The 18,291-nt window shown below is 52.5% G+C and overlaps 1 protein-coding gene across 2 annotated transcripts in view; it reads right to left on the reverse strand.

The window, feature by feature from the left end:
* Positions 1 to 7,626: 7,626 nt before the first annotated feature.
* The window catches only part of LZTS1 (leucine zipper tumor suppressor 1), a 56,055-nt gene continuing 45,390 nt past the window's right edge, over positions 7,627 to 18,291 (reverse strand). Inside the window, exons 2-4 of one of the 2 annotated variants that reach the window (XM_003902490.4) lie at positions 14,159 to 14,637; positions 12,122 to 12,925; positions 7,627 to 9,713 (exon numbers count right to left, since the gene is read on the reverse strand). In XM_003902490.4, coding sequence (XP_003902539.1) covers positions 9,072 to 9,713; positions 12,122 to 12,925; positions 14,159 to 14,503 — 1,791 coding nt within the window. In that variant the 5' untranslated portion in view covers positions 14,504 to 14,637 and the 3' untranslated portion in view covers positions 7,627 to 9,071. Of the gene's footprint in view, positions 9,714 to 12,121; positions 12,926 to 14,158; positions 15,172 to 18,291 lie in introns of those variants that run through there. The other variant, XM_021942093.2, reaches the window with a different exon arrangement.

Raw genomic sequence — 18,291 nt, forward strand, 5'->3', positions numbered from 1 at the left:
GGGAATGCGCTCTGGCCCCTCCCATCAGATTCAAGTTTGCAGAGGTGGGTGTTGGAACCCCACGGAATGGAAAGGCCTGAAAGCCAGCTAAGAGGGCCGGAGATGATTCTGAAGTCAGTGAAGAGCCACTCAAGCTTTTGGGCAGAGAAAGGTCGTGATGGCAGCAGCCCTGGAGGCGTAAACCGGACTGTTGTGTGTGAATGGATTTAATGGGCCAGAGTGCAGGCAAAGAAACTAGCAGGGTTATTAGAGCTGTCAAGGAGACCAGGTCTGTCATCCACTAGCCGTGTGACCTTTAGAAATCCCTCTTGTCTTTCTGGGTCTCCCTTTTGTATGTCTATAAAATTGAGGTGGTGAGAATTAGAAGATGTCTAAAGTCTAAGATGACTTGGACGTTTTGCAATCCTTTGGATGACCTCAGATGAGCTAATAGATGTAGAAAGAAAAGAGGGTGATGGGGAGGGCTGTAAGGAGTGGATAGAGCCTGCAGGATCTACGGTCTGATTGGACAGAGAGGATGATGGAGAGGCAGGAGTCAACAATGGCTCCAAACTGCAGTGAGAGACCGTAGGATAGAGACACCTGGAGGGAAAGTCTGGATTATACCGTAGGCAGAATAAACTTGTGCTCGGAGCCCCAGTAAACACATCCCTCCCACCAAAACAAACAAAAAATATTTAGATAAGTTGGTGGGGCATGGTGGCTCCTGCCTGTAATCCTAGCACTTTGGGAGGCCGAGGCAGGAGAATTGCTTGAGGCCAGGAGTTTGAGAGCAGCCTGGGCAACACAGTGAGACCTCATCTCTACAAAAAAAATTTAAAAAATTAGCTGGGTTTGGTGGCTAGTAGCTACTTGGGAGGCTGAGGCAGGAGGATCACCTGAGTCCAAGAGTTGAAAGCTGCAGTGAGCTATGATTATGCCAGTGCACTCCAGCCTCGGTGACAGAGACTGTCTCAGATAGATAGATAGATAGATAGATAGATAGATAGATAGATAGATAAAGTGAATTAAAGCCGAACATTTTTAAATTAAGTTACCTAGAAACTATTTTAATTTCTGCATCTCTATGAGAATTGTGCCATTTCACAAAATTTTGTCTTTAATATCGTATGTGAAAAGAATAATGTTTAATGCTTAAGGCTTTTCAAAGGTCTTTATTGGCAGGTGGTGGGAGGGGTTTGTTTTAGATGGAGAGGAAGGTAGAGATGTCCAGGGGGTGGGAACAAGAAAAGCTGAGGTTAGGGAAGAAAAGTTCAAGTGCCCTGGTAAGATAAGAAGGTACCTGCTGAGGGCTGGCCATGGTGGCTCACGCCTGTAATCCCAGCACTTGAAAGGCCAAGGCAGGTGGATTACTTGAGCTCAAGAATTCAAGACCAGCCTGGGCAACATAGCGAGACCTCGTTTCTACAACAAATACAAAAATTAGCTAGCCATGCTGCTGTGCGCCTGTAGTCTCAGCTACTCAAGAGGCTGAGGCAGAAGAATTGCTTGAGCCCTGGAGGAGGTGGAGGCTGCTGTGAACTGTGATCGCACCACTGTGTTTCAGCCTGGGTTACAGAGTGAGACCCTATCTTGTGTGCCTGTGTGCTCATACACACACACAGACACAGAAACACACAGACACACATATTTATCTATTGAGACCCCCAGAGAAGAGATCTTTTTTCTCTTTTTTGAGATGGAGTCTCCCTCTCTCTCCCAGGCTACAGTGCAGTGGCACAATCTCGGCTCACTGCAACCTCCGCCTCCCATGTTCAAGCAATTCTTCTGCCTCAGCCTCCTGAGTAGCTGGGACTACAGGCACCTGCCACCACAACTGGCTAACTTTTGTGTTTTTAGTAGAGATGGGGCCAGGCTGGTCTTGAACTCCTGACCTCGTGATCTGCCCGCCTTAGCCTCCCAAAGTGCTGGGATTACAGGTATGAGCCACTGCGCCCAGCTGAGAAGAGATTTCTAAGAGAAAGAATTTGGCACAGAGGGTGAGAAATCCAAGTTAGAAAAGGACAGAATGGGCTGTCAAGATAGTGACATAAGGTGATATTTGTAGTTCTCCAACTTTCCTTTCACAGTACCAGTTTCCCCACTTCACTCACTCCGCTCCAGTTATAGCACCTCCAGTTTCTCCACAGACAGCTTATATCACCCTCTTTATTTCCTTTGTAGCACTTATTATAATGGAAAATTATTTATTTGTTTTCTTCCAAAGTGTAAACTTAATCAGGGGAAGGGACCTTGACTGCTTTGTTCACCTCTGTATTTCTGGCATCTAGAACAGGGCTGGCAAAAAGTAGGAGCTCAATAAATATTTATTGAAGGAATACATGCATGCATGCATGAAATTGCGATATTTCAGGCCTTGTGGCACCTGGGTTGGGGAGATATTTGGGGACAGCCTGACCTTCCTTAAATAACTCAGAAAACACCTGCTGCTGTGAATGCCTGGGGAGGATCACCGACTGCCTCCTTCTCACAGGCTCAATTGTGCACTGAGTCCGTCTGGGGCTGGATAAAAATATTCTGAGACTGTGCCTTCTGTATGGTGGAGGCTGAGGATTGAGCTGCTTGTTGTCAAGGAAGAAGGAGTCTCTCCCCTTCTTTCCCTTTTTCTCTGTCTCTTCTCTCTCTCTCTCTCTCTCTGCTTTCCCTTTTGTTCTATTCTTTTTCCTAAATTAATAAGCAGAGGGCTGAATGGGGTGGCTCATGCCTGTTATCCCAGCACTTTTGGCAGCTGAGGCGGGAGTATTACTTGAGGCCAGAAGTTTGAGACCAGCCTGGACAATATAGTGAGATCCCATCTCTACAACAAAACAGGACGAAAAATAAAACAATAAGCATGTTTGGGAGACTCCAGAAAGGCTGTGTCCTAGGCAGGGCTCTGGAGGAAATGGGGTCAGGAAAAGCCCTCGTTTCTTCACTCTTTTGTCCCCTTTCCTCACCGCTCCTCTTCCAGCTGGAACGGTCTTTCCCACGGCTCTGTGCTTTTCTTTATCTTTGTTTGTTTGTTTGTTTGTTTGTTTTTGAGACAGAGTCTCGCTCTGTTGCCCAGGCTAGAGTGCAATGGTACAATCTCGGCTCACTGCAACCTCTGCCTCCCAGATTCAAGCGATTCTCCTGCCTCAGCCTCCTGAGTAGCTGAGATTACAGGCTTGCACTACCATGCCCAGTTAATTTTTGTAATTTTAGGAGAGATGGGGTTTTGCCATGTTGGCCAGGCTGGTCTCGAACTCCTGACCTCAGGTAATCTGCCCGCCTCAGCCTCCCAAAGTGCTGGGATTACAGGTGTGAGCCACCACACCCGGCCAGCCCTGTGGTTTTCTAGGGGTGCGTTTTTTTGCTTTTTTTTTTTTTGAGACGGAGTCTCGCTCTGTTGCCCAGGCTGGGGTGCAGTGGCCGGATCTCAGCTCACTGCAAGCTCCGCCTCCCGGGTTTATGCCATTCTCCTGCCTCAGCCTCCCAAGTAGCTGGGACTACAGGCGCCCGCCACCTCGCCCGGCTAGTTTTGTTTTGTTTTGTTTTGTTTTGTTTGTATTTTTTAGTAGAGACGGGGTTTCACTGTGTTGGCCAGGATGGTCTCAATCTCCTGACCTTGTGATCCGCCCGTCTTGGCCTCCCAAAATGCTGGGATTACAGGCTTGAGCCACCGCGCCCGGCCTCTAGGGGTGCTTTTTTATGTCTTTCTGAGCCCTTTGGATGGAGAAAGGCTTGTGAAGTGGCAAGCAAAGGAGCATGCTGATGGGCATTCTGGTGATGAATCTTTATGCCGTGTAATAGATCCCTGACATCAGCGGTTTAAACACACCGTCATTTACTGTGCTTAGGGATCTGAGGGTAAGGACTGTGGCAGGGCAGAGTAGGGAACAAGGTTCTGTTCCCCATGGGGTCGGCTGGGTCCAGGGTAGTCACTCAACTACGCTCAGCTAGATGTGGGACCTAGCTGAGACTCTGGGAGAAGTGACCCCTCCTACCCTACGTGGCCTTTCCAGCAAAACAGGAGGGTGGGCTTCTTATGTGGCATCTTAGTGCTCCCAAGAGTATAAAAGCGGAAGCGGGCCAGGCACAGGGGATCATGCCTGTAATCCCAGCACTTTGGGAGGCCAAGGTGGGAGGATGGCTTGAGGCCAGGAGTTTGAGACCAGCCTGGGCAACATAGTGACCCCTGCCCCCGATCTCCATAAAAAAATTAAAAAATTAGCCAGGTATGGTGGTGCAAGCTTGTGGTTCTAGCTACTTGGGGGGCTGAGGCAGGAGGACTGCTTGAGCCCATGAAGTCAAGGCCTCAGTGGGCCATGATCACACCACTGCACTCTCCAGCCTGGGTGACAGAGTGAGACCCTGCCTCAAACGATAGAATCAAAGTAGAAGCTGCTAGGCCTTCTAGGCTTAGGCTGAAACTGGCAGAGCATCACTCCTGTTGTATCCCATTGGTTAAAATGAATCTGTGGGCCTGCTCGAATTAAAGAGGAAGGGGTAACCCAAGAGTGTGATTAGTGAGAGGCATGTTTTAGTGAGGTCACCAGCCTGGGCCAGGTCTAGGAGGAAGACGGGGAAGAGTTACCCCAGGTCGGACATGACCCCTTTGTCCCAAAGCTGGGGCTTCTGTGTTAATCAGAATTTGGCTCCTGTCCTCGCTTAGTGAGTTGAGCTTCTTCGTGGGCCCCTGCACCCTGGTCCTCCTGCCTCTCCAACCCCCAGTGCTGCTCTTTTCCCATCACAGGTGGGCAGGCAGCTGTGTGAACGCCTGCCCCGGAGACACGTTTCTAGTCCTTTCCTCCCTCCCACTCTTCTTGTGTCCTACCCTTGCCCCAAGTCTTCTCCTGCCTGCCTCTCCCCAGATCCCCCAGTGTACACTAACCTTCCCCACCTCAGAGGCCTTGTCATCTGCCCCTTATGTGCCCCCTAGGCTGCCTTGCGATTTCAATTTCCTTGTAACATGTCCCTTCTGTCTGTCGCCATCTGAGCAGCAGCCCTCTGGGCCTAGGCTGTGAGCCCGGGATAGTAGGGAAGGTTGTCAAGGGGGCACCAGGTAGGCTGGAACCAAGAAGGCTGGACAGATGGCCATGGTGGTGACTGCACCTGCCCCACCAGGGGGCCCTGGGGCAGTGGCAACTATAGCCATGCTGGTCTTTTGCCAAGAGGCCATATGCGGTAGACCCAGGAGTTGGCTGGTAAGGTGAGCAGCCGGTGGGGCATGCGGTTTGGGTAGGGAGGGGCTATCTTTTGGAGAGGATGCTCTGACTCTACAGGGGCACCTGTCCCTGAATCCCTTTTCCTCTCACTTCACAGATAAGGTCCCGGGGTAGGTGATGGGGGCAGGGGCCAGCTAAAGCCTATCTGACCCCTGGGGCCCCCTTTCTCACTGCCCTGTGCCGCCTTCCTCACCCCCCTCTCTGGTGGAAGGGACGTCATCTTTCCTGTTCCGAGGGAAGAAGTGCCAGGGAGCTGCCACACCATAGCGAGGGGAGAAGAGGGCAGACACGTGTGGCTCTAGAGAGCGTGAGAAATGGCATTCTTTATTCATAAATAAAAACATAAAATTGCAACAAATAGTTTACATGGCCAAAAAGTGACATCAAAAATAAAATGAAGCTGTCAAAAGCAAACCAAACCCAACAAGAAACCACAAAGAGAAAAACAACTATGTACATCTTCCAAATGCTGGTCTGTCCCAGCCTGCCTCTGCTGGGGGCTCCAGCTCTGCCTGCAGGCACAGCACGAAGCCCACCTTGCACAAGAGGTGGGTGAGCAGCCTCGCTGGTCCAGGGGTACAGCCTCTGTCATGGCAGCACCCACTGCATGATGACTTGAGGTCTGCAGGGAAATCCCTCTCCCAAAGCTGCTGCTCCTACAGCCCGGCCTGGCTTAGTTTCGAGCAACTGTCTCACCTAAGACATGGCCCGGGATAGGACCAGGCACAGGAGGCTCAGCGAGGGCCTCCTTGGGGAGAGATGCCCCCCACATCCCAGTCTCGTGTGAGCTCAGTGCTATAGGAGCTGCGAGTGCCTGGCAGGAGTTCACCAGAAGAGCTAGGAGGGAACCCCGTGAGAGTCCAGTCATTCCGAGGCCCAGGGGCAGAGTTCGATCCTTGGTGAGGTGGTGCGGAGCGCTGCTCTCTCCTGCAGGCATCCTTTGGGGACACAGCAGGTTGGTCCATTCGAGTGGGTCAGCGTGCCAGCAGGCGTGCCCAGAGGGAAGGGCAGGAAGCCCACCCCATCTGGGGCCTGGGGCCTGGGGCCGGGCTCTGTGCTTGGAGGCCTCTGCTGGCCAGAGCCTCTTTCTAGAGACGCAGAATCTGGCATGGTCCAAGAATAGGGAGGGCGCTTTTGGACAGGGCGGGAAAGAACACCCACAGGACGATGAGGTCGCGAGGTCGCGGGACACCTGCGTTCTAGTGCCACTGTGGGCCACTCTGGGGCTGGGGCTGGTGGCAGCCCAGGGAAGACATCTGCCGCCATGGATGTTGGACAAGGCCTGGGGGGAACACGTCTGGGCCGGCCTGGGACAGGGCCATGGAGATACAGAGAAGGCTGCGCTCCCCTGTGTATGGAGGGCACCGGGACACCATGGCGGAGCACAGTCTCATGCTTCAGGGCCTTCCCCTCGGTGTGGCAGCCACTTCTTCTCAGGCAACATCTGAGGGCAGAGCGCTGGACTTTGGCTGCTCTTTCCTGGGGTGGGGGGGGGGGTCTTCAGCCTGGGGAGGGGGAGCCAGCCCTTTCCTTTCTCTCCATGGGGCAGTCTCACAGGGAGGAAAAACTCAAACAAGGCACAGCCTGGTGGAAATGAAGGAAATGAGGGCCGGGGGGCAAGGAATGGGACATCTTTGACTTGGGTCTGAACTGTGCCCAATGGAGGGTACCGCCCTCAGGCAGGGAGGGACTTTTGGCTGGTAGATTCCAGGTTCAAACCTAGCTTGGGACTAAGAGCAATGGTTTGAAATTCTAGAAAACCTCCTCTGTCATTTGAGGAGGGCAGGATGGGCAGCGTTTAACCCCAGGGACAGGAAGGTAGAGCCAGCCACAGAAAAGGTGACTCTGGCCTCAGTCCACACTCAGGGAAGGGCTAGGACCCATGAGGGCGGGGGGCAAGGAGAGAAGCATCTCCCCACCCCCACCTCAGGGTCTCTAAGGGCCAGGGGTGGGCGAGGCAGAAATGGGGACTGGTCTCGGACTCGTAAGTTCCCAGATGCCCCCCTCCTCATCTCAGCAGGCAGCAGGCATAGGCATGTGGGAAGGGCTGCTGTCCTGAGAACAGCAGCTGTGGCTACAGTCAAAAATAGAACATGGAACAGCCTGCTAGGTCTGGCTTGCTTCTGAAAAGACAAGAAAGCAAAAAAGAAAGAAAGAAGAAGAAAAGAAAAATCTGGCCAGGCACGGTGGCTCACATCTGTAATCTCAGCACTTTGGGAGGCCAAGGCAGGTGGATTGCTTGAGGCCAGAAGTTTGAGACCAGCTTTGGCAACAAAACGAGACCCCATCCCTACAAAAAAAAAAAAATGAAAAGTTAGCCAGGCATGTTGGCGTGCACCTGTAGTCCCAGCTAGTTGGAAGGCTGAGGCAGGAGGATTGCCTGAGCCCAGGAGTATGAAGCTGCAGTGAGCTATGATCATGCCACTGCACTCCAGCCTGGGGGACAGAGCAAGACCCTGTCTCATAAAAATAAAAATAAAAACAAAAACAAAAATAAAAATAAAAATAAAATCCCTGAACCAAACAACAGAGAAACTCCCTTTTATCCTTTTCCACCACCTCCAGCTCTGCACATCTGCAGAGAAACCCTGGGCCCCCTGGGGCACTGCCCAAGCTCCTGAGAAAGGGAGCTGCTCTCTGGGTCCTTTAGTCTGGGACAAATGGGGGCATGAGGTGGAGGGAGGATGGCTGGTGGCCAGGCTATGCACACGGCTGTGTATATGCCTCTTTTTCTTCCTGCTTGGGGCTCTGGCTCCCTGGCACTCTGAGGAGCCGTCCTGACCTGTAGAAACCCAGAACTCAGCCCTGAAGGCGCTAAGGGGGAAAGGTGTGCCGCCGAACCTGGCTGCGGGCAGAGGAGGAAAATGCCCAGATCACACATGTGCCGTCTTAGTGATATGGGCTCTTCTGGATCAAGGAAAAGCTTGATTCTGGGGAAGGAAAAACATTCCAGAGTAGCCACTGGCCACTGTGAACCAGGTAGGGATTCCCAGCCTCTGGCCCCAGCTGGACAGATGGGGAGGCTCCCCGAGGGCAACTGGAAAGCCACACCCTCTGGTTCATGGTGGCTTCAACCCTCCCTTCCCAGCACCCAGCCGGGGGTCTCAGGGTCTATGGCTTAAAGAAGAATGATCACTGAGGTCAAAGGCCACTGGCTGTCCAGAGGCTGCTCAGCTCCCATTCGCAAGAACCAGTAAACAGGGACTGGGCCCCAGGGGTTGGCCATCACCCGCCACTGGTTCCTAACCCTTGGATTTTCCCTCTGCCCTCCTCTGGCTGTGGCAGCGTCTCCACACTGCGGGCGGCCTGGCTCTCCCCTCCTTCCTGTGGCTTGTCGGGCCCAGGACAGCCCTGAGGTTTCAAAGCCAGCTTCACCACAGCTCATTTCACCCCTACACCTCTGCAGCCAGAGAACAGCTCAGGTTCTGATGGGGCCGGTTCCAAGGCTTCTGGTCATATATGGCTTCTTTCTATTTCCAAGGCATTCCGATGTGTCCAGGGGGAAAAAGAGGTTGGGATGAGAAGCGGAGGGGAGACCCTGTACTTGCTGTGGCCACCTTCCCTGGAGGAGGGGGAGAGGATATCTATTTTGAACAAAGGCCAAAGTTTAGGGAGCCCTTAACCAAAGCAGAGAGACCCCTGGACCCATCTCCTGGGAAAGCCAGAGGAGTCAGGGCCTGAGGCCTGGTGGGCTGCAGGGCTGGTGAACACTGGGAAATCAGAGAGGGAAGGAAAGGCCATCCTGTCCTCCCCTTGGGGGTCCTGGGTCTGTGTCCCAGGGAGTGGTGTCTCTCAGAGGGGTCTGAGTTGCTGAGCAAGGGGGAGGCACAGGAGAGCCCTGCCTCCCAGTGCCAGGTCCCCAGACTCGCCTTCCCAGGCAGCCCCTCAGATCTCGGTGGCTATGATGTCCTCGTAGGGGATGTCAGCCCCTTCCAGGTCAACCTCCAAGGGCTCCCCGGCGCTGTCCCCGCGTGCCAGCTGCTGCAGGGCCTTCTCCAGGCGCTGGTTCCGCTGGTACATGGCCACGTAGCTCTGCTGCAGCTGCTTCTGGTACTGAATCACCTTCTCCTTCTCCTCCTTCCACACCAGCCGCTCGTGCTGGAAGCCCGAGGACATCTGGTCATGGCCTTGCCTCTCCTCCCGCAGCTCGGCCCGCAGCCGCTCCAGCTCCCGCTGCAAGGCGGGGACATCCTCGGGGAAGGTGGGTGGCACCATGTCGCGGGCCAGCGCGGCCTGGGCCCGCAGCTCCTGCAGCTCCTGCTCCAGCAGGTTCACCTTCTCCCGCAGCAGCTCTGCCTCGTTCTTCTTGCGCTGCAGCTCATTCTCACAGACCTCCAGCTCCAGGCCCTTGGTGCGCAGGGCCCCCTCCAGGTCCTGGGTCCTCAACTCCAGGCCCTCCAGCTTGCCCCGCGTGTCCTTCAGCTGCGCCTTGAGACCCAGGATCTCGCTAGCCTTGGCGTTCACCTCCGTCTGGGACTCCTTCAGCTGCTGCTTCAGGAGGGAGATCTCACCTGACTTCTGGCACACCTGCCGAGGGCGGGATAGAGACAGAGCGCCAAGAGGTGAGTGTCCTTACCCAGGGAACTGACAGCTCAGCTGCCTAAAATAACCAAGCCACTCCGGATGCGGGGCCTGGTGTTAAGCATTCCAGCCTTTGTCCCATCTGAAAGTAAGCTGGACATTGCTGTGACCCTTTCCCTAGGTTATTGAGCTAGGCTATATAGTAAACTGATAAAATAATCGTCATCATGTATAATGACACATAGTATATTATTATTGTTGTTATTTGAGAAGAAGTCTCACTTTGTCACCCAGGCTGGAGTGCAGTGGTGCGATCTCGGCTCACTGCAACCTCCGCCTCCCCTCCCGATTCTCCTGCCTCAGCCTCCCAAGTAGCTGGGATTACAGGCACCTGCCATCATGCCTGGCTGGTTTTTGTATTTTTAATAGAGATGGGGTTTCATCATGTTGGCCAGGATGGTCTTGAATTCCTGACCTCAAGTGATCTGGCTGCCTCGACCTCCCACAGTGCCGGGATTGCAGGTGTGAGTCACCACGCCTAGCTACACGTAAGTATATTATAAACATACTTTCGCTAATAATTTATAGTGTTATTAAGTGCCAAGCCCTACATTTGCTCATCTATTCCTTACAACCCGATGAAGTAGGTACTATTACTAAGCTTCAATTTACATCAATGAAACTGAGGCACAGAGAGGTTATGAGAGCAAATAGCTGGTGAAGTGACCAGCCCGAGGGCATATATATATATATATACACACACACACACACGTATATATATAATATATAAAGTATAAGAGTAAGGGTCTGATCCTAACAGTTTAATCACTACACCCCATTGCCACCATGGCTAATGTATTTAGAATCACCTGGATCATAAGCGGTCAAGCTGAGGTTCAAAGCCAGGCCCATGCCTCAGCCATGACTGTCACTCCCTTCATGACATGAATACAGGGTTGGCCTTGGAATGAAATTCTTGGTCCCAAGCAGGCATCCTGGGTAGGGTCGGATTTTCTCCAGGACTGTGCAGAGTTTCACTGAGGGCAAGGGGACATTTCTACTGGGAAAGGAAATGTGAAGGTGGCTTCCAGGCTTGCTCCAAGAATCCATTTTGTAAAGCCACATGCTCTGGCCTTCATTCACTCTTAAGATTCAGTCAGACAGGCCTTGGTCTCCCATGACCCCAAATGGCCAAGATCCAGAGACACATGGTTCTAACCTGTGGCTTCGGTTTTCATCATTGCTTTTGGCCGAATTTTGATGGGGGATAGGAGTGGAAATAGAGAAGAAGAGCAAGAGAAGAAGACAATGATTCCTCGTTTGGCAGATGTGGACTGGGCTCTGCATCCAAACCAGCATGGTACTAGTCACCGGGTACAGCAGTGAATTTGCAATGTAGTCTTTACCCCAGTAGAGAGGAGAGAGGAAGGCTGGGTGCATGCAGGCAGGGGTGAGGTCAGAGGGTGTGAGTATAAACATGGATGACAGAAATCAGGCTGACACAGAGACCAATACGATTGGTGTTAAATGGGGGTGATACAGCTGCCACCAGTGGGCAAGTTAAACCACTGGTTGTTGACTTGTACATAAACAGGGGTTTGCGTGTAGATTGAGATTTGAACTCTGAACTGGGGGTGAGGCAGGCACGTGGACGGACCAAGCAGGGTGCGAGCATGTAAAGAGCCTCAACGATAGACTTCAACTCCATGGGTCATCCAGACCACCGGGCTGGTGAGAAAAGCTGGCTTCCCGCTAATAGGATGCAGAGGTTATGGGGTTCTCCAGCCCGGTCAGGTCCGGATGCCCCATTTCCAAGTGTGACCGGGTGAGTATGTGTGAGTGTGTAAATGTGCGAGCGTGGGACTCTTTCCTTCCTCTCCTAGGTTTCCATCTCAGCTCACCAAATAGAAGTTCCACTTACATTTCTGCAAAGAGTGGCCACTTCCATCACTGAAACCTGCCACCAATGGGGTGTCTCTTCCTAGTGGGTGCGGTCCCTCCCTCCAAAGCAACAAATACATTCTGTGCTCTCTTGGGCTCCTGGCCCTGCGTGAACTCAGGCATAGCTTGTGCTTCTTCTGAGCCTCCTGTGAGCAGATTGAAGGGAGGATGGCCCACAGCCTGGCTGAGCCTTGGTCATCTGGCTTCCGGCTTTTTGGTTCATGGCTCACTTGGGGAAATTGAAATCTAGGGGCCATGAGGGTGATGGTGGGGATAGAAGGAAGCTCAGAAGTAAGTCGATCCCCCAACATGGTTTGCAGGGAACCCCTTCTTTGGGTGATAAAACCAGCACGTTAGCCTCACTTGCCTACATGGTCTGTGTTTGCACGCTATTGGCCAGCACCAGAAGGAGAGGAGGGGGACTGGCGCCAAACCGCTGACCACCCAAGCCCGTGAGCGCTGCGTGGCCTCACCTCCCACTGGGTCTCCTCCAGCGCGGGGCCGAAGCTGGTCTTCTCCCTCTCGTAGGACCTGAGCTTGGTCTCCAGCAGGTCCTGCTCCTTCATGAGGCTCTCGAGTTCCTGCCGGAGCTGCCGCTTTTCCTGCTGAAGCTGCAGTACCTGCAGATGCAGGACCTGCTGTGCGCGCTGGCTCTTCTGTGAGGCCTGCTTGAGCTTGCTGCCGCCTTTGGGCTCCGGGCCCTCCAGTTCGTCCCTGCAGCGCCGCGGCCGCTCCTCATAGGCCAGGCTGGAGGCGAGCTCCTTCTCCTCCAAGCTGCGCTGCAGTTTCTGGAGTGCGCCTTCCCTCTCCAATAGCTTCTGCTCCAGCTCCTGGATGCTGCACTCGTCCGTGGAGATGGGGGAGCGGACGCACGAGGGGCCCTTGTCTGCCTTGTTCGCGTGGCCCAGCTTGCTACCTCCGTCAGAGAAAGACAGAGCCTTCAGGCTCATCATGTTGCTGTCCTGGAGGATGATGCCCTGGGTGATGTTGTGGGCAGAGCCCCCAAAACGGCTGGTGGGTCCTACGGGTGTGACCAGCGGGTCCAGCTGGTAGCTGCTGCTGGTGCTGTGTGTGGGCAGGCTGGACATGGAGTTCCGGCCGGAGTCAGACAGCGCCCCAGAGCACAGGCCAGGCTTCAGCTCCTGCTCCTTGGGCTTGTCTGGAGGGGCGGGGTGCAGCTGGTGACTGGCACTCTCCGGGGAGGAGTGCAGGATGGCTCCTGACCGCGGCAGCACAGGCTTGAAGGCTGTGGGCCTCACTGCACCCTTCTCGGAGCCCTGTAGAGGAAAAGGACTGCGGTGATTCATGCCTCCCCTGCACGCACATTGCACCCTCCCTCCCCCAGCACGTGTGCCCACCTTGAGCCAATCTGGGTTCTCCCAGCACATGCAGCACCCCTCTCGGTCACTTGTCTTAGCATACCTTGCCTGTTGCTTTGAAGCAGCTGAATGTGATAAATCTCTCTTAGGAAAGAAAAAACCCTAATGGTGACTTGGGCACTTTGTTCCATGAAATAGCAACCTGCCACCAGCTTGTTCCAGCCCTCCGGAGGTGATAAACACCATCTTGAGGCTCTAGGTCTCTGTGTGGAGCAGGTTAGGGCATTAGGCTGGCCGAGCTTGCTGTCCCCTCTCTAGGTCCGTCCCTTCTTCCTGTTCACTGCCTCTTCCATTAAGCCTGGAGCAAGGACACGGCCCTGGTCTCCTTACGGGGTTGGGAGCCTCACTCCAAATCACAATCCTTTTTTAAAACTGTAATTTTCCCTGGTAAAGTGCTTTGCAGTTTACAAGCCCCTCCGTTTGAAAAGCTGAGTGCTCTATGCAAACATAAGAGGCTCTTTCCTAGTAAATCAAAACCCGTGATTCATTTCCCCAGGGCAAGGGGCAAAGGACTGAATAGGAAAATTGATTTCAGGGTCCACTCGTGGGACGCATGAGGGCTCGGGCTGGTGTGAGGGCTGGATTTCGGAGTGCCTGGGCCTCTTTTGCCCTCATCTCTGGTAAATGGATGACAAAATTCCAGCCTGTATTCAAAGATGCCTCCAGGTGCAGCTTGAGCAAGGAGCTAAGGCACACCAGGGCAGCAAATGAGAAGACCCCACCCACCCGCACGAGTCTTCTGGGGAGAGAAGTGGTTAACTCCCCGCCTGCATCCTCTTCATCTGTGCTTCTAGATGAGAACAGGGCTCCCTCTCCTTCCCGAGGCATCCTGCGCTGACAATCCAGCTACATTCCAGTGGGACTCCGGACAGCTTACGTGTCCCCTGTGCTCTTTGCTTATGGCTGACCTGAGACTTCTGCTTCAGGGGACTGAGCAATGCTCTGATTCCTTTGTGCACCCTTTGATCTCTGCGGTGTGGCCACAGGCTTCTGCCGCACCCCTGCCGCTCTGGCTTTTTGGAGTCTAAATGCTCAGGTCACCACTCCCCTTGAACCCCCAGGCTCTCCACCCCCATTTTGCTGTCTCCTGCCTTTCCAACCCACTCACCCTTGCCAGCGACCCCCACTTACCATTTCTAGCTGATTGGAGAAGGGCATGAGCTTGGGGGGTGTGGACGGGTCGAAGTCCACCCCAGCCTGGCCCCCTAAGTCCCCGCTGGACAGCGCCGTGTAATCTGGGTGGTGCGAGCCCCGGGCTTTCTGGCTGACCTTGATGTAGAAGAAGTCTTCGCTCTTGCCCATTTTGGAGCTGGACTTGCCATGACCCGAGTCCTGGGAGAAGCCAAACCTCAGCAGCCCGTCGGAATACCGGTTGAGCTTCTTGAGGTGGGAGGACTTGCGCAGCTTGTACTGCGAAGCCCGGCAATGCTTGCTGTGGAAGCTGTGGCCGGAGATGAGGCTACTGACGCTGCCCATGGTGACTCGGGGCTGAGGATGGGGCAGGGCGAGGCGGGCACCTGGAGAGGCTGCGGCAGCAAGGGGCAGTCCTGGCTCCGCGAGGGGACTGAGGTCATAGCAAAGCCCTCACAGAGCCTGCGAGAGCCGGAGACCTGGAAGAAGACACGAGACAGAAGTCAGCGTGGGTGGGAGTGGTCACAGCACAGTGCTTATTCCGACTTCCAAATCTGGGCAGTAAAGAAACACATGTCAGAGCCCAGCACTGTCTCCACCAGCGGGTGCTCTGTTCCTTCTTCCTTTGTCTGATAATTCAACAAACATCCACCAGGAGCCCCCTTCAGGTGAGCCTCTACTCTAAACACTCAGGACCAGCAATTGACTAAACAGTCACAGCCCCTGCATTCCTGGAATCTAGGGTTACAGTGGTGTGGAGAGGCCAGGAGCAAACCAATGTATACTATAGCAAGTGGTACCAGTGCTGCGGGGGAAACTGGAGCAGAGAGAACAGAACAGAATTCTGGGAGACGGCTGTTTTATGCAGGAAGATCTCTTTTGTTGGGGTAGCATTTTAAAAGGCCTCAAGAAAATGAGGGGGGTGCCAGGCATGGTGGTTCGTGCCTGTAATCCCAGCACTCTGTGAGGCTAAGGCGGGCAGATTGCTTATGTCCAAGAGTTCGAGACCAGCCTGGGCAATTTAGAGAAACCCCGTTTCTACTAAAAATACAAAAATTAGCTGGGCATGGTGGTGCGCACCCGTCATCCCAGCTACTTGGGAGGGTGAGGTGGCAGAATCATCTGAGCCCCGGGGATCAAGGCTGCAGTGAGCCGCAATCGTGCCACTGCACTCCAGCCTGGGTGGACAGAGTGACACCCCGACTCAAAAAAAAAAAAAAAAAAGAAAAAGAAAGAAAGAAAAGAAAATGAGGTGCAAGCATATGAAAATCTCAGGGGAGAAGGGTTACCAAAAGAAGCCCAGGTATAAAAGCCTGAGTCCCTGAGGCAGAGGGAGCTTGGCTGTGTGAGACCCGCACGGCAAGCAGACTGGCTGGAGAACCATTAGCAAGGCTGGGAAGGAGAAACAGAAACCAGGAACCAGCAGACTCCAGACAACAAGGACGCTGTGCGGCTGTAAGAGCTCTGGCTTTCTTGGGTTGAGACAAGGAGCCCTTGGATGACTTTAAGCAGATGACACCTGGATCTGCCTTAGGTTGGGGAAGGTTACCTCTGGCTTCCAGCGGGGGAAGAGGCTTTTGAGGAGATGGGGATAGAAGTGTTGGCCGATTACAGACTAATAGAGCTAGTCTAGGGTGGTAGTTGTGGATTAAGTTTTAGATGTGGCGGTGGCTCATGTCTGTAATCCCAGCGTTTTGGGAGGCCAAGGCAGGAGGATCACTTGAGGCCAGGAGTTCAAGACCAGTCTGGGCAACAGAGTGAGACCCTGCCTCTAAAAGGCAGTTTTCAATGTAATTTTGAGGTTGAGGTGATAGAACTTGCTAAAGGATCAGATGTAGCGAGTGAACGAAACAGAGGAGTCAGGGACGATGCCAAAGAGAGGAGTCTGGTTGAAGCCTTCAGTTTGCAAAGCCTATCTGGCATCCGGGGAGTGACGGAGAGTAGGCAGGAGGGAGAGTGGGCAGCTGCTGGGAGCTGCAGATGCACTCGTCAGAGCTGGGAGTGTGGACGTGGCTATGAGACTAGACGGGGTCACCAAAATAGCGGACGCAGAAAGACAAGAGAAGCCTGAGGATGGTTAACATGGAGTACTCAGCATCCAGAGGTCAGGCAGGTTAGGAGAAGTGAGGAAGAGCAGCAGAGGTTTTCAGGGTGATGCGGATATAGAAGACCTAAGAAAGCCAAGTCAAGAAACTGTTTCCTAAAAATGGTGTCAAATGGTCAGGCGCAATGGCTCACGCCTGTAATCCCAGCACTTTGGGAGGCCTAGGCAGATGGATCACCTGAGGTCAGGAGTTCAAAGACCAGCCTGACCAACATGGTGAAAGCCCGTCTCTACTAAAAATACAAAAAATTAGCCAGGCAAATTGGGCATGGTGGCATGCACCGGTAGGGCCAGCTACTCAGGAAGCTGAGGAACCTGGGAGGCAGAGGTTGCAGTGAGCTGAGATCATGCCACTGCACTCCAGCCTGGGCAACAGAGTGAGACCCTGTCTCAAAAAAAAAAAGGGTGTCAAGTGCTGCTGAAGTCAGACAACAATTGAGAATTAGTCAATGCATTTGGCCATGTGGAGCTCTTTGGTAACCTTGACAAAAGCAGTCATTACAGCCTGAAGTACCCAGCTGACTTGGTGTGCATTCTAGTTATATCACCTGCCAGCTATGACATGGAAGGTAAACTGTTCAACATCTTTAACCTTCAGTGTTACAAACTAATTCTAATATACCTTTAACTTTTTTTTTTTTTTTTTGAGATGGAGTCTCACTCTGTTGCCCAGGCCGGAGTGCAGTGGCGTGATCTTGGCTCACTGCAATCTCTGCCTCCTGCGTTCAAGTGATTCTCCCACCTCAGCCTCCCAGGTTGCTGGGATTACAGGTGAGCACCACCATGCCTAGCTAACCTTTGTATTTTTACTAGAGACAGGGTTTTGCCATGTTGGACAGGCTGGTCTCGAACTCCTAACCTCAGGTGATCCACCTGCTTCAGCCTCCCAAAGTGCCAGGATTGCAGGCGTGAGCCACCAGACTGGGCACATTTTTTTTTTTTTAAGTAATAGGATAGCATCTAATAATCAATGCTTAAACAATAACAACCTTGTCAGTCACCAGACAGGAGAAATTGGGATGTCAATGCCAGTACATGTGCAGATTCAGGCACATCTCTAAGGTTAGATCACACAATTTTCAAAGCTAGAAAAGGTTGCACCGTGAAGTATTTCTTAGTTAAAAGACAGATGATCCAATTAAGAGGAGGAAAGTCACAAGTTTCATAAACCAGGAGATGCGGAAGGAGCCTCTGTTCTTTGCTCAGCTCTAAATTATACCATCCATCCTAAAGGGGCTAAAGAAATCCCAGGTGGAACATAGAGAACCGCATGGACACAGCTGAAAGGGAGCCAGAAACTCTCTGACTCTGTTTTTTAATTTTAATTTTATTTTACATATATTTTGTACAATTAGCAGTTGTGCATGGAGACTCTCTGACTCTGAATATCTAGGCTTTGATTCAAACTTGCATTATTATCCTGAAGAATAAACAGGTTATGTTATGAATGAACATGTTCTATATTTCATTAGGAAAAGCACAAGACAATGAAACTTCATCGTATAAGTTTAATACATGTTTTGATGTGAAAAGCTTTTATTGAATTGATGGCTTTGTAGACTTAAGGAAACACAGTGAAGCCTACCTTATAGGATCATTATGAGAAATTTAAGAAATACCACCATAAGATAACAGCTCTGGAACATTTACTCAATACTTAGTACATAGTAGGCACTCAATAAATGTTAGGCATTCTTGTTGGTATCTGTTACCTATTGTCCTTGCCAGCATCCATCATCCCTATGGATCTTGGGACCTTCAATGTCCACATTCACTTTCCAAAACTAGTCCTTTCCTTCTAAATGGAACCTTTCTGCCTCCCATTCCTGCGAGGTGTGACTTAGGAGCACAGGGTAGCTCTGCTGAAATAAACTTGACACTGCCAAAATGTGTTTTCATCCCCTAGGTCATCCATCTCTAGCTTAGCTGAGACCTCTAGGTCCTATGGGGAGAAAATATTACTCTGGTCCACATGCAGTGGTGTCATTTTGGGTCAAAAGACCCTCCCACGCCCTGCGCAATACGCTCA

The sequence above is a fragment of the Papio anubis genome, chromosome 8 (genome assembly GCF_008728515.1).
Source record: "Papio anubis isolate 15944 chromosome 8, Panubis1.0, whole genome shotgun sequence".
Lineage (NCBI taxonomy): Eukaryota > Metazoa > Chordata > Mammalia > Primates > Cercopithecidae > Papio > Papio anubis.